The sequence below is a fragment of the Lepus europaeus genome, chromosome 9 (genome assembly GCF_033115175.1).
Source record: "Lepus europaeus isolate LE1 chromosome 9, mLepTim1.pri, whole genome shotgun sequence".
NCBI classification, from domain to species: Eukaryota; Metazoa; Chordata; class Mammalia; order Lagomorpha; family Leporidae; genus Lepus; species Lepus europaeus.
This window is the reverse complement of record NC_084835.1, coordinates 44293305-44305433: the sequence shown is the minus strand read 5'-3', so window position 1 is coordinate 44305433 and position 12129 is coordinate 44293305. Positions and strand designations below refer to the sequence as shown.

Sequence of the window (12129 nt, the reverse complement as noted above, 5' to 3'; positions counted from 1 at the left end):
TATTATGCTGAACCCAAACGCCTGGTGTTGTGTGGACATTGTGCACAAGTTGAAAAAGAGGCAACTAAACTCGTTCTGAGTCATGGAATACAGAATTAAGAGTCATAGAATATGGTGGAATCAATTTAGGTCATAGGTAGAATACATTTAGGTCAGTTGTTCACAAAATTAATGTTCTTAAACATAGTTATAGTTATTATCTAGTCTCTCTCTGTATCCATTTCCTCATCTCTGAAATGGTGATGTTATACTTGTACGACGAACCTCATAGGCACTTTGCTGGACTCAAAGAAGGGACTTTATAGTCATGTGCTATATAAAATTTAGAACATAATTCAAATAACAAAGCAGACACTGTGTTAAGGGCCCAACATAATAATCACAATAACTGAAACAGTATTACAGATTGGCCATATTCAATAGCATTTATCATGTACCAGGTATTTTTGAGTTCTTTCCATTCATTTAATCATAGCAATCTGAAGGGTAGAAACTAATATTGTGTCCATTTTATTGACTAGAAACTAAAGCACAGAGATATTAAGGAATTTGCCCAAGGTCACAGAGCTAGGAAGTGGCAGAACCAGGAAACCTAAGGAACCTACCTACAGATTCTCTGCTCTGAATCACTATACCATTCTTTCTCTTTTGGAACTGAATCCTCAGAACAACTAGACTAGATAGGCATATTCTGATGCCCTCTCCCCTTTTTAACAGATGAGAAAAATGAAACACAGAACACAAGTATTGTTCCCAAGGTCAGACACCTGGTTAAAGACTATTTGGGAATTTAAATCTAGGTAGCCAGAGCATGGTGTCTCTCAGTTCTTTTTTTTTTTTTTTTTTTTTGACAGGCAGAGTGGATAGTGAGAGAGAGACAGAGACAGAGAGAAAGGTCTTCCTTTTTGCCGTTGGTTCACCCTCCAATGGCCACTGCGGCTGGCGCATCGCGCTGATCCGAAGCCAGGAGCCAGGTGCTTCTCCTGGTCTCCCATGCAGGTGCAGGGCCCAAGGACTTGGGCCATCCTCCACTGCCTTCCCGGGCCATAGCAGAGAGCTGGCCTGGAAGAGGGGCAACTGGGATAGAATCCGGCACCCCAACCGGGACTAGAATCCCGTGTGCCGGCGCCACAAGGCAGAGGATTAGCCTGTTAAGCCACGGCACCGGCCAACCTCTCAGTTCTTAACCAGTATGTCTCTAATGCACTTATACACGAGAAAATAAGAACAACATCACAATGTAGGTGAATGATCTTTGTAAGTAACATTTTTATACTGCTATAATCTAAATCTTTTTATAGACAATATTCATCACAAGGATGACGATAGCAGAACCTCATATGGGTTAGACAAAGAACAAAACAGAAGTTCTCCCAGAGAGGGAGAGTGACGGCCCCCTGAGAATTCTCTGGAGTTGATCCCAGGGGTCCCAGCACCAAAGATGGCAACCCAGGGAACTGTCCTGAGATACCAGAGTGAGCTAATGTTCAGAGCTGAAATCAAAGTAAAAGAAACTAGCAGTCAGAGAGAAACATAATTATAGTGACTGATGCCTTACCTAGGCTAGTAAAGTGAGAAATCAATATTTAAGTAGCCATTCAGTTTGTGTGTCTATGTGTGTATGTATTAAATTTATTTGAGAGGCACAGAGATAAAAAGAAAGAAAAGACAGAAAAAAGAGACAAAGAGGAGAGACTGAGAGAGAATCAAGGGGGAGAGAGAACACGGGCTCCCGGTGTGCTAGTTCATTCCCAATGCCTGCAGTGGCCTGGGCAGTGCTGGGCTGAGGCTGAAACTGGAAGCCAGGAACTCAAAGCAGGCCTCCCACATGGGTGGCAAGAGCACAATTCTTTGAGCTCTTACTGCTGCCTCCCAGGGTCTGCATTAGCAGGAAGCTAGAGTCAGAAGCCAGAGCTGGGTATTGAACCAGACACTGAAAAATGGGTTGCAGGGATCTTAACTGGTATCTTATCTGCTAGGCTAAATGTTTGCCTAAGCCACTCAGTTTTAAAGAAGTAATTATTTAAATCAAGTATCTTGGGTTTTGCTTCTTTGTGAAATCCAATTAATCAATTTACTTTTAGGTTTAAAGGGAGGGTTTTCAAAGTTTTTGTTGTTGTTGTAATGAAAGGGACACTTTTTTTTTTTTTTTTTTTTTTTTTTACAAATGCATAACAGTATAGAGGTCTTCAATGTAAGAACAACAAAAGCAGGTTTGCTCTGGGGAAACAGAGGGTAAGAGGAAAGTATTCGGATAGCATCCCCAACGCACATTCTAGAAACCTGGTGGGAAAACCACCATACAGATTATATATAGTCTATTTTATCTTAAAACAATGCCTACAATTAAAGATCATTATCAATTCAGATTATAAACACATAAGTATTCTAATACAATGGAAAAAGAAGATATGCAAATAGAGGCTTTCACTGCAGCCCAATAATTTCATAATATGCTACTAAAGAGATTCACATGCTTTAGTTTAAAAGAATATGCTAAAAAGTGAAAGCTGATAAAGAACAGGAAAATGGGAATTCAATTTCAACTATCATGCAAGACTGACTATAGGAAATGAAGGTCATAGCCCTTTAGTAGGATAAATTTGTGCTGCAGAACTGAGAATCTGAATGTTTTGAGTTTGAAAATGCCTTTCCTTGAAACCTGGGAAAGCAAAATGTTGAAGATGGAAATTGTGCTTGCACATTCATCAAAATCACTTCACAATAGGTAATGGTTTTATCTTATTTTGTTACAAATTCCCGACAATAATGTGAATAACAAATCTAATAAGCTCTGCATGAATAATGTTTGATTTCATCTTTACATTTTATTAGGTAGCTAAAAGGTCATATTCAAAGGCTAATTTCATAGAATGCCTATGGGGGCCATTTAAAATATATACATTCCCTAGCCCCTTCCTTCAAATGGGCCCATTTGTAATGGATAAAAATCGTGTATTTGTTGTCCTATATGCTGACGTTGCAGATGACTATAGGGCTGATAGGAAAGACTTGAGAAAATTAAAGCTGTTATTTCTGAAAGGGGGTAGAGGGACACCAGCAGCTTAAATCCAAATTAGCTGACTTATACTTAATAAGAGGATTTAAAAATTACTTTTTTTTCCCGAGAATGGGAAAACATTCAGAGGCTATGCAAGTTTTCATAAAAATTATTGACCTTTTTCTCTTGAATATCACTGAACTTGGAAGTCTCTGCAGGCACTGCTCAGTGCCAGTGTGGTGATATGAGGGTGCTTCCAACATATCAGGAGAGACGGAATTAAAAGATACGTTTATACTGGTGCAATCCTTTTTAAACCCATGCATAGTTTATTTTAATAATATATGTTCTCCAGGCACGTTTTGAAGACTCCTTGTGTTGTTCAAGTTTAAAAGCAAATAGTCAACAAATCTTGTTTTAACAGCTATTGAAATCTCTGCACCGCATGAATTGGTAAAAGGATGTTTTTTGGTAGCTAAGTATTTGTTTGTCAAGGATTCTCAGATTTCAGAAAGCCACAGCCTTACAATCCTAGCTAACCATCTCATGTTCAATAGCTCTTTTGTGCAATTCAGTGTATTTCTCTTAAAATTTTAGTTTGATGAGACTAACCAAAAGAAAAGTATACAAAGTATTTAGGAATGGAACTAAAAGGGGAGAGGACACTTCTTTCCCTAGTTTTTATAAATGCATTTTTTTGCAACATATAAAAAAACATTAAGGTACAAAAAATATATGATGCAGATTAACATGCAATTGTACTCACGGATCATTTGACTTGGGAATCAAAGTACCTAATTCTTTAATGCGGTCATTTATGTTAAATCTTCTTCTTCGTTCAACTTCAAGAAAAGAGCATAGGAAAGGGCTATTAGTAACAGTGCCACATATGCATTTAGCCTCTCATTAAAGGCATGTGATATTAATTTCACCAGGTCAGAACAATGTAAACCTGAACCTTCTTTTTTCTTAAACTGTGATTTGATATTAAGGATAAAGCACTTATAAAAAGTAATCCACCTTTGCTCAGAACTTTATCACCCACCAAACCCTTCGATATATAATGTCTTGTTTGATTTGGAATTAGAATTATTATCCTTAATTACAAATGACAAAACTGCCTTGGAGCTATCAGGAATGTGGCAAGGACATCCACCAATAACGGGTGAACAGTCCAAATTTGAACCCAATTCTGCGAAGCAGGGGTCAGCAAACCTGGAAAGCCTCACTAAGTACTTCTGGCTTTGTGGGGAGGCAGCAAAACTGAACATACTATGTAAGTGCTTGTATAACCAGAGGAAACCAACTGTCACATTTTTTACTGGATCAATTAAAAATACAACAATGGTAACAGAATACAACTTTTTGCAATGCAAGTCTACTAATAAAAACCATTAGAATTTACTTATGATGTTGAAATTTGAATTGTATAAAATTTCCATGTCACAAAATATTCTTATTAGGATTTTTTTGAACCATATAAACATCTGAAAATCATGCTTAGCTCCTGGGCCATTAAAAAAACAAAACAAACAAACAAACAAAACCCTCTGATCTAGCCCAGCACTGCTCACAGAAATATGTTACTTATATAATTTTAAATTATCTAGTAGCTACATCAAAAAAGTAAAAAGAGGTTAAAATAACTTTAATGTTTTCTTAAACCCATTATATCCAATATGTGGTCAATGTAAAAATTTAAAAATCAGATATTTACAATTTTTCATACTAAGGTTTTGAAATCTTGAGTGTACTTTGCATTTAAAACACATCTCAATTTGGGCCAGTCATGTTTCAAGGACTCCAAAGGCACAAGTGGTGAGTGGCTACTATACCAGATAGTACCATACTAAAACTTAGCCTGGAGTTTTAAGTATAGCATGCATTTTAGCAACAGTTCTATTTTATAAACCCAGTTGTATGTTCAACTACATTGTCATCTCCTTAAGGAAGGATGAACTGGTAGATCACATGAGCTAATAGATGTTGTAATTTACCTAGTCTAGCACATAAATTCCAAATAATGTAAAGTCTAATAAATTGGGTTAATGTTGTTAATACTTTACTTTAAATATCCTTATATTTACATTTGACTCACCAATATTCTGTACACTTAGATTATTCACTGCTTTCCCAATATAAATTTCAATTTGTTTTGCCTGAGTGATTATTCAGTGATTAATCAGCTACAAATAACACTACGCCTTATCGTTAGGTTTTTATAAAATAAAAACACTAAGTTATGAGCAGTAGTGCTGAAGAAATTTCTGAATCCCTGACCTGCCAACTCATCTCCAAAACTCTGAAGCATGACTTTATATAATGATTACAAAAGTTCAGAAAACATTGAAATACATAAAATGAAATAAAAGTCACCTGTGACCCAATGTTAAGTTTCCTACATATACCTTGTGATTATTCTTATGCTCTAAAAATAAACACACACGTTGGCGCATGTGTGCACCCAGGTCGTGGTCCTTGGAACTCTTCTCTTTCTACATTTGCCTTCCGGTAATCTCATTTTGTCACATATTTTGTCACATACCAATGACTCCTGTACTTTTATTTCCAGCCCAGACAGCTCCATGAAATTCAGACTACTAGATGTCTCTGCATGGAGGTATAATGCACAGTCCAAACACAAGCTCCTGATCCTTTTTGATTAAATCAGCTCTACCTACAGGCCATGGTAACTCACTCAATGGTAGCTACATAATTCCAGTTCCTTAGACCAGAATATTGAAATCAAATTCTGCATCTCTCATTCTCTCATATCTGATCCATCATCAAATCTGTTGGTTCTACCTTCAAACTTTTTCCAGAATCTACTTCCAAGCTCCTCTGCTCCCTAAGAGATGCCATCCCTCATCTCTTGCCTGGACAATTGTACTCCTCACTGGTATCTCCGTCTCACCCATGCCCCATGCCTGCTGCTCCTTATCTTCTCTAGTTTATGTAAAATAGAGCAGCTAGAAGGGTTTTGGTAAAACATAAGCCAGAACATGTCAACCTTTTGCTCAAAACTGTCTAATCACTTCCCATTTCACCACAAAAGAAGCAAAGTCCTCAAGGTGGCCTGGAAGGATCTGATGGGCTTCTATCCCTCTGATCTCATTTTCCATCCTCTTTATTTTATTATTCTTATTTTTTAAGATTTACTTATTTAGGGGGCCTGTGCTGTGGCATGGTAGGCTAGGCCTCCGCCTGTAGTGCCAGCATCCCACATGGGTGCTGATTTGTGTCCCAGCTGCTCCTGTTCTGATCCAGCTCTCTGCTATGGACTGGGAAAGCAGAAGATGGCCCAAGTGCTTGGGATCCTGCACCCAAGTGGGAGACCCTGAAGAACCTCCTGGCTCTTGTTTTGGGATCGGCCCAGCTCCGGCTATTGCGGCCATTTGGAGAGTGAACCAGTGGATCAAAGACCCTTTTCTCTGTCTCTCCCTCTCTCTGACTGCAGCTACCTCTCAAATAAATAAATAAAATCTTTAAAAATAGTTTAAAAATATTTACATATTTATTTAAATGTCAGAGTTACAGAGAGAGAGAGAGAGGGAGAGAGAGACAGAGAGATAGATATCTTCCATCTTGTGATTCACTCCCCATATGGCTGCAACAGTCAGAGCTGGCCCAGGCCAAAGCCAGGAGCCAGGAGCTTCTTCCAGGTCTCCCATGTAGGTGGCAGGGCCTTCTACTGCTTTTCCCAGGCCATTAGCATGGAATTGGATTGGAAATGGAGCAGCCAGGACAGGAACCAGAGCCCACATGAGATGCCAGCATCACAGGTGGCAGCTTAACCTGTACCACAACACTGCCACACACACCCCATTACTAATCACATCCCCTACTCATCTGGGTTCCTCGCCTGTAGCCCCACTGCCTTCTTCCTAATTCCCAAATAAGCCAGACATGCTCCATAAAACTCAAGATTTGGTGCAGCTGTTCCCTCTGCCTAGAATACTTTGTTCTCCAGATATATGAATGGTTCAGCCTACACTTCTCTGGTCAGCCAACTTATAACTGATTCACCATGTCCAATTCCCATCCAGACACCATCCCCTTGGCTTCCCTCTGTCTCTTCACAGAACTCTCCTGATCACCTTTGTACTTTACTGACAACACTGAACTTGATCTTGAGAGCTCAGGTGTCTGAAAGTTTATGTTGTTTTGACAAAAACCAACTTAGTTTTCTATATCTCACTTAAGTGAAGTTTCGGACAATGACCATCTTATTTCTAAGGTTTTCTTTTTTTTTTTTTTTAGGGGGGGGGGGTTTGTTTTTGTTTTTGTTTTTAAGAACTATCAGAGTGGCCGGCGCCGTGGCTTAACAGGCTAATCCTCCGCCTTGTGGCGCCGGCACACGGGTTCTAGTCCCGGTTGGGGTGGCAGATTCTATCCTGGTTGCCCCTCTTCCAGGCCAGCTCTCTGCCATGGCCCGGGAAGGCAGTGGAGGATGGCCCAGGTTCTTGGGTCCTGTACCCGCATGGGAGACCAGGAGAAGCACCTGGCTCCTGGCTTTGGATCAGCGAGATGCGCCGGCCGCAGTGGCCATTGGAGGGTGAATCAACGGCAAAAAGGAAGACCTTTCTCTGTCTCTCTCTCTCTCACTATCCACTCTGCCTGTCAAAAAAAAAAAAAAAAGTAAGAACTAACATCCATTGGGACTCCGCAATCCCGTTTCCTAGTGCCTAACCTAGAGAAACTAACACTCCTGTACACAAAGAGGCATGTATAAAATGTTTACTGCAGCATCCTTTATAATGGAAAAGAACTAGAAACAACATAAACCCCTAGCAGCAGGGCAGTTACTAAGAATCACACAGTCATACCGTGGAATACCATGCAATCATTTTTTTTTAAGCAGATAGATCAAGATTTCTAACAGCAAAAGTTCTTCAGAACACACCATTCCATACAAAGAAAAAAGCAAGCAGCAACAGAAGATGGACAACACAACACAGTTTGCATTAAAACTTACATAAAACAGTGCTATTAATTCTCTGTGTGACTGTGTACCGTGTCTATTCTTAAATACACACACACACATGCACACACACACACGCACACACAAAAAAAGCCACAGTGAGACAAACAATACTTATCCCAGGAACCAAAGGAGTGCTGTACTTATTCTATCATTTTTATAAGGAGAAAGTCTTTATATTTAGCTTATATTCCTAAAAGTCAATTTAGGAAAAGGAGACACAGGGCTCTGAGATGAGAAATTCACACATCATTTTCTACCACTAAACGCAATTTTCCCCCATTTTACAGTCTTTTATGTGTTCATATTAAGCAAAAATTTCAGTTCTCCTAGGAAAAAGCTTGAAGATTTGGTTAAGAATAAATTAAACATATAAAAATATTTTAATGTTACAGGACCTTTTCTTTTTAAGTCAAAGTTAAAGTCAGAAATTTGGGAAAGGTCAGCACTGTGGTGTAGCAGGAAAAGCCACCGCCTGCAGCACTGGCATCCCATACAGGCACCGGTTTGAGTCCCAGCTGCTCCACTTCTGATCCAGCTCTCTGCTATGGTCTAGGAAAGCATGGAAGATGGCCCAAGTACTTGGGCCCCTGCACCCCCATGGGAGACCTGGAGGAAGCTCCTGGCTTTGGATCGGCCCAGCTTTGGCTATTGTGGCCATTTGGGGAGTGAACCAGCAGATGGAATACCTCTCTCTCTCTCTCTCTCTCTCTCTGTCTCTGCCTCTCTTTAACTCTGCCTTTCAAATAAACAAATAAATCTTTAAAAGAAAAAAAAAGAAAGAAATTTGGGAAGCTTGCTCATCCATTCTTTCCCTTCAGATCTGTTTAACTTCTTTTTTTTCTTCTTCCAAATCTCACTGGAGAAGATGGTCCCATAAGCCCCTTTTAATAAGTTCCAGTGTGAGCAGAACTTATAATTGGGTAGTTGGGGATCAAGTCTCCCACTTAAAAAAAATCCACTATAATCAACAATAAAAATAAAAGCTCTTTATAACCTGAAAACAAGTATATATATGAAATTAAATTTGAAGTTAAAAAATGGGGGAAAATACATGAATGCTTGGACAAAATTCATGGAAAAACAATTAAAAGAAAATTTGTTTTGGTGCAAAAATTTTGCAATGCATACAGATATTTTTCATAATACACATATTTCAGACATTCAAAGGTCCTCATATGAATGGGTTTCAAATGCTTTTTCACTAAAGTAGATTTGTTAATTTCATTTTCCACAGACTTTTTTAAAGTATCCTAATATACCTTGGTTCTCTGAAATACAATTCTATTCCATGACATTTACCTTTAAAAGCTATAGAAATTAATTTCCCTCAAAAAATTTCTGGAAAAAGAAATGTTATATATGGGGAACATTAACTCCAATATCAAGTTTCATGAACATAAATAAAACCAACTTACTTAAGTTGTGATTGTCCTTTTTTTGCCTCTCTTTAGCCAATGCTCTTGCTTCAGACTCTGTGGGAAAAATACACGCTGTGCACGTGAATGAAGTAATTAGAAATTGGAACTGTTCAAGGGACACATTAATTAAACTTACAAAGCATCTAATTTTCTAAACACATGGAAGCTTCTACAAAATGGCAAAGAGCAATAGCAACAATTTATAGCTCACTGTAACATACACAAGTACTAGCAAGAATAAAATATCTAGAAAGCTATGTAAATTTGCTACTGCTACTCTATTATCAAAAGTCAAATTTTCTTCTCAGGCTGTAGAACTTTTAAATTTCTTAGTGCCATTGTAAAACACACTGACATGAACACTGAGTACAAAAGCTCCCCAACTGAATCTGCATGGTCTCTTAATAGTTCATTGATAGGATAGGATAGGATTAATAGTTCATTTTTTCAGAGTGTGGAGCCAGGTTCTATTAGAACCTGCTAGAACAACATTATTTAGTGACTCTTAGGAACCACAATTTCCCAGTTTGAGTCTATAAAATCAAGAATACTAATAGGATAAAGAAGCATTTGGTGGCGATTCCATTTGGAAAGTTCTATTTGCATAGCAGCTCTCTTGAGATCTCTATGGTATTACTTCTCATCTTACCAAGACTAAAACAAAATAATACAAACAATAATGAAAAAGTTTTGTTTGTCCAATCCAGGGATTTAGAACACTCTGTTATATTGTTTGTAGGTTCTACTATAATTTAGAATTTTACCTCAAAATAGAAACATTTTAACAAAATTTATAGCCAATGAGGCACATATACAATTATCACAGTACGTATTTTTATATGTACACATGTATACAAGCACATAAATTCATGTACCACTTTAAAGTGTTTTGGTCTATAGTAGGCCACATGTCCAACAGTGGGCCATTAAGATTCTATCACCCGGCAACATCACAGCTTTCTGTTTGTGTAAGTCCACCCTATAGCTTTCCCCAAAAAACAGAATCACCTAATGACTCATTTCTCAGGAGACTGCCCCATTGTTAAGCCTGTATGAGTATATATACACATCGGTGTATGTACTGATACAAATACAATTCAGAAGCTGAATTCTTTCAGTTGGAATGGTCAATCTCAATCATTTTATATTTTTTCCTCATGTAGAAAAAATGGTGGATAGCTTTTACATATACACCCTCCAGTTCAATGATTTGTTTTTTCTTATGTGTGTGTGTGTGTGTGTGTTATTCTATGGTATCTTTCCTTTGTAGTACAGTACCTACTTTTTTTTTTTTTTGCCTTCAGATGGTTTTGAATTATTAATTACCTTGTAAAACCCAAATCAATGCTTTTTAAATAAAATGCCTTTATCCTGCCACAATTTCCTTCCTGAATATACCAGGATTTTGTGTACCACATCGTAGTCTCAGTTTGTTCTCCCAATCCTGCAGGATGCAAGGACCAAATAATGAAAGGGGGGAGGGTAAGGGCCATAAAATTCACCATGGTAGAATGCCAGTTCTAATAGAGTTTCTGTCATGTTTTAATGGCCAGGTGCCTTCCCTAAAGCATTAAAACAAATGGTGAAATAGGTAATTTCACACATGCCTCAAGAACAAACAATACCCATTGCTCTATTTTATAATTTATTTTTTCCTTTGTATAATAAATTATCTTTGCATGTGATATAGCAACAGTAACAGGAGGCATCTAACAATGTAAGAAATATATTCTTACCCTATCCCAACAGTGGGTATGAATGAGTGTCAAAGGAAAACCCGCTTCTAAAACTCAGATGCTTCTGGGGGTCTGAACATAAACACAAGGGTTGGGTGGAGACATCTGTAGCTGAAAGCACTGTCTATTGCCCCCAACCCAAAGGGGCTACAGACAGTCACTGGTGTTGTTCATTAATAGTTGCCACAATTCCCAGTATCTCAAAATATCCTGGAAAGCAGGATTTTCAAGTATAAACCCTCCATCCTGAAATACTGCACCATGTTTTAACTGCTGCAGAGACCTACAGATGGATATCTATGAGTTACATATAGTCTTGATATCTCCATGTTGACAATTTGATCAAAATGTTAACAGAAAATCCATAGTAAGAGGCATATTTGCTATCTGTTGTGTATTTACCTGTGAGCTCCCTTTTTATGTTGGGAAGGTTGGCTGGACAGGAGTTGCTGATGGTGAGGCCGGGGGGTGGAAGGCCTTGGTTGCCATACAGGTCAATCAAGTTTCCAGAGACAGGTAACTAGAGAGACAGAGAAGCAGTAACAGACATGAACTGTAGAACAATTCTTAAGTTCTTCAGGCTTTATTTATGGAAAATAATGTGCTACAAGAAGTCATTTTTAAAAATAGGGAAATATGAAATATTTACCCTTTTCACCCACTCACAGATACTGAAGTAGTTACATGGCATCATGAGTTAATTCTCTTTGAGAGACAGGCAAGGACAGAATTCCACACTCATAAAATGGTGATAGACCTAAGCTAATGGGTTTATTTTGAGCATGGGCACAATGGATAATGTGGCAAACACATTATCTAATATAACTAGGTGCATGTAGTATATGTTTAGTAAATCTCAGCTGTCATAAAATAGAATTCTTTTTTTAAAAAAAAGATTTATTATTTGAGAGGTAGAGTTACAGAGACAGAAGGAGAGACAAGGAGAGAGAGATTGTCCATGGTTCACTCCCCAAATGGCTGCAACTATGG

General features: G+C 38.2%; 1 protein-coding gene across 12 annotated transcripts in view; it reads right to left on the bottom strand.

Moving 5' to 3' along the window:
- Nucleotides 1–12129, bottom strand: part of MITF (melanocyte inducing transcription factor) — a 246326-nt gene that overhangs the window by 9897 nt on the left and 224300 nt on the right. For 7 of the 12 annotated variants that reach the window (XM_062201249.1, XM_062201257.1, XM_062201250.1 and 4 more), the window contains 3 exons: nucleotides 11542–11659; nucleotides 9401–9475; nucleotides 3768–3843 (listed from right to left, as the gene is read on the bottom strand). In XM_062201249.1, coding sequence (XP_062057233.1) covers nucleotides 3768–3843; nucleotides 9401–9475; nucleotides 11542–11659 — 269 coding nt within the window. The remainder of the gene's footprint in view (nucleotides 1–3767; nucleotides 3844–9400; nucleotides 9476–11541; nucleotides 11660–12129) is intronic. The other 5 variants (XM_062201251.1, XM_062201258.1, XM_062201252.1 and 2 more) reach the window with 1 other exon arrangement.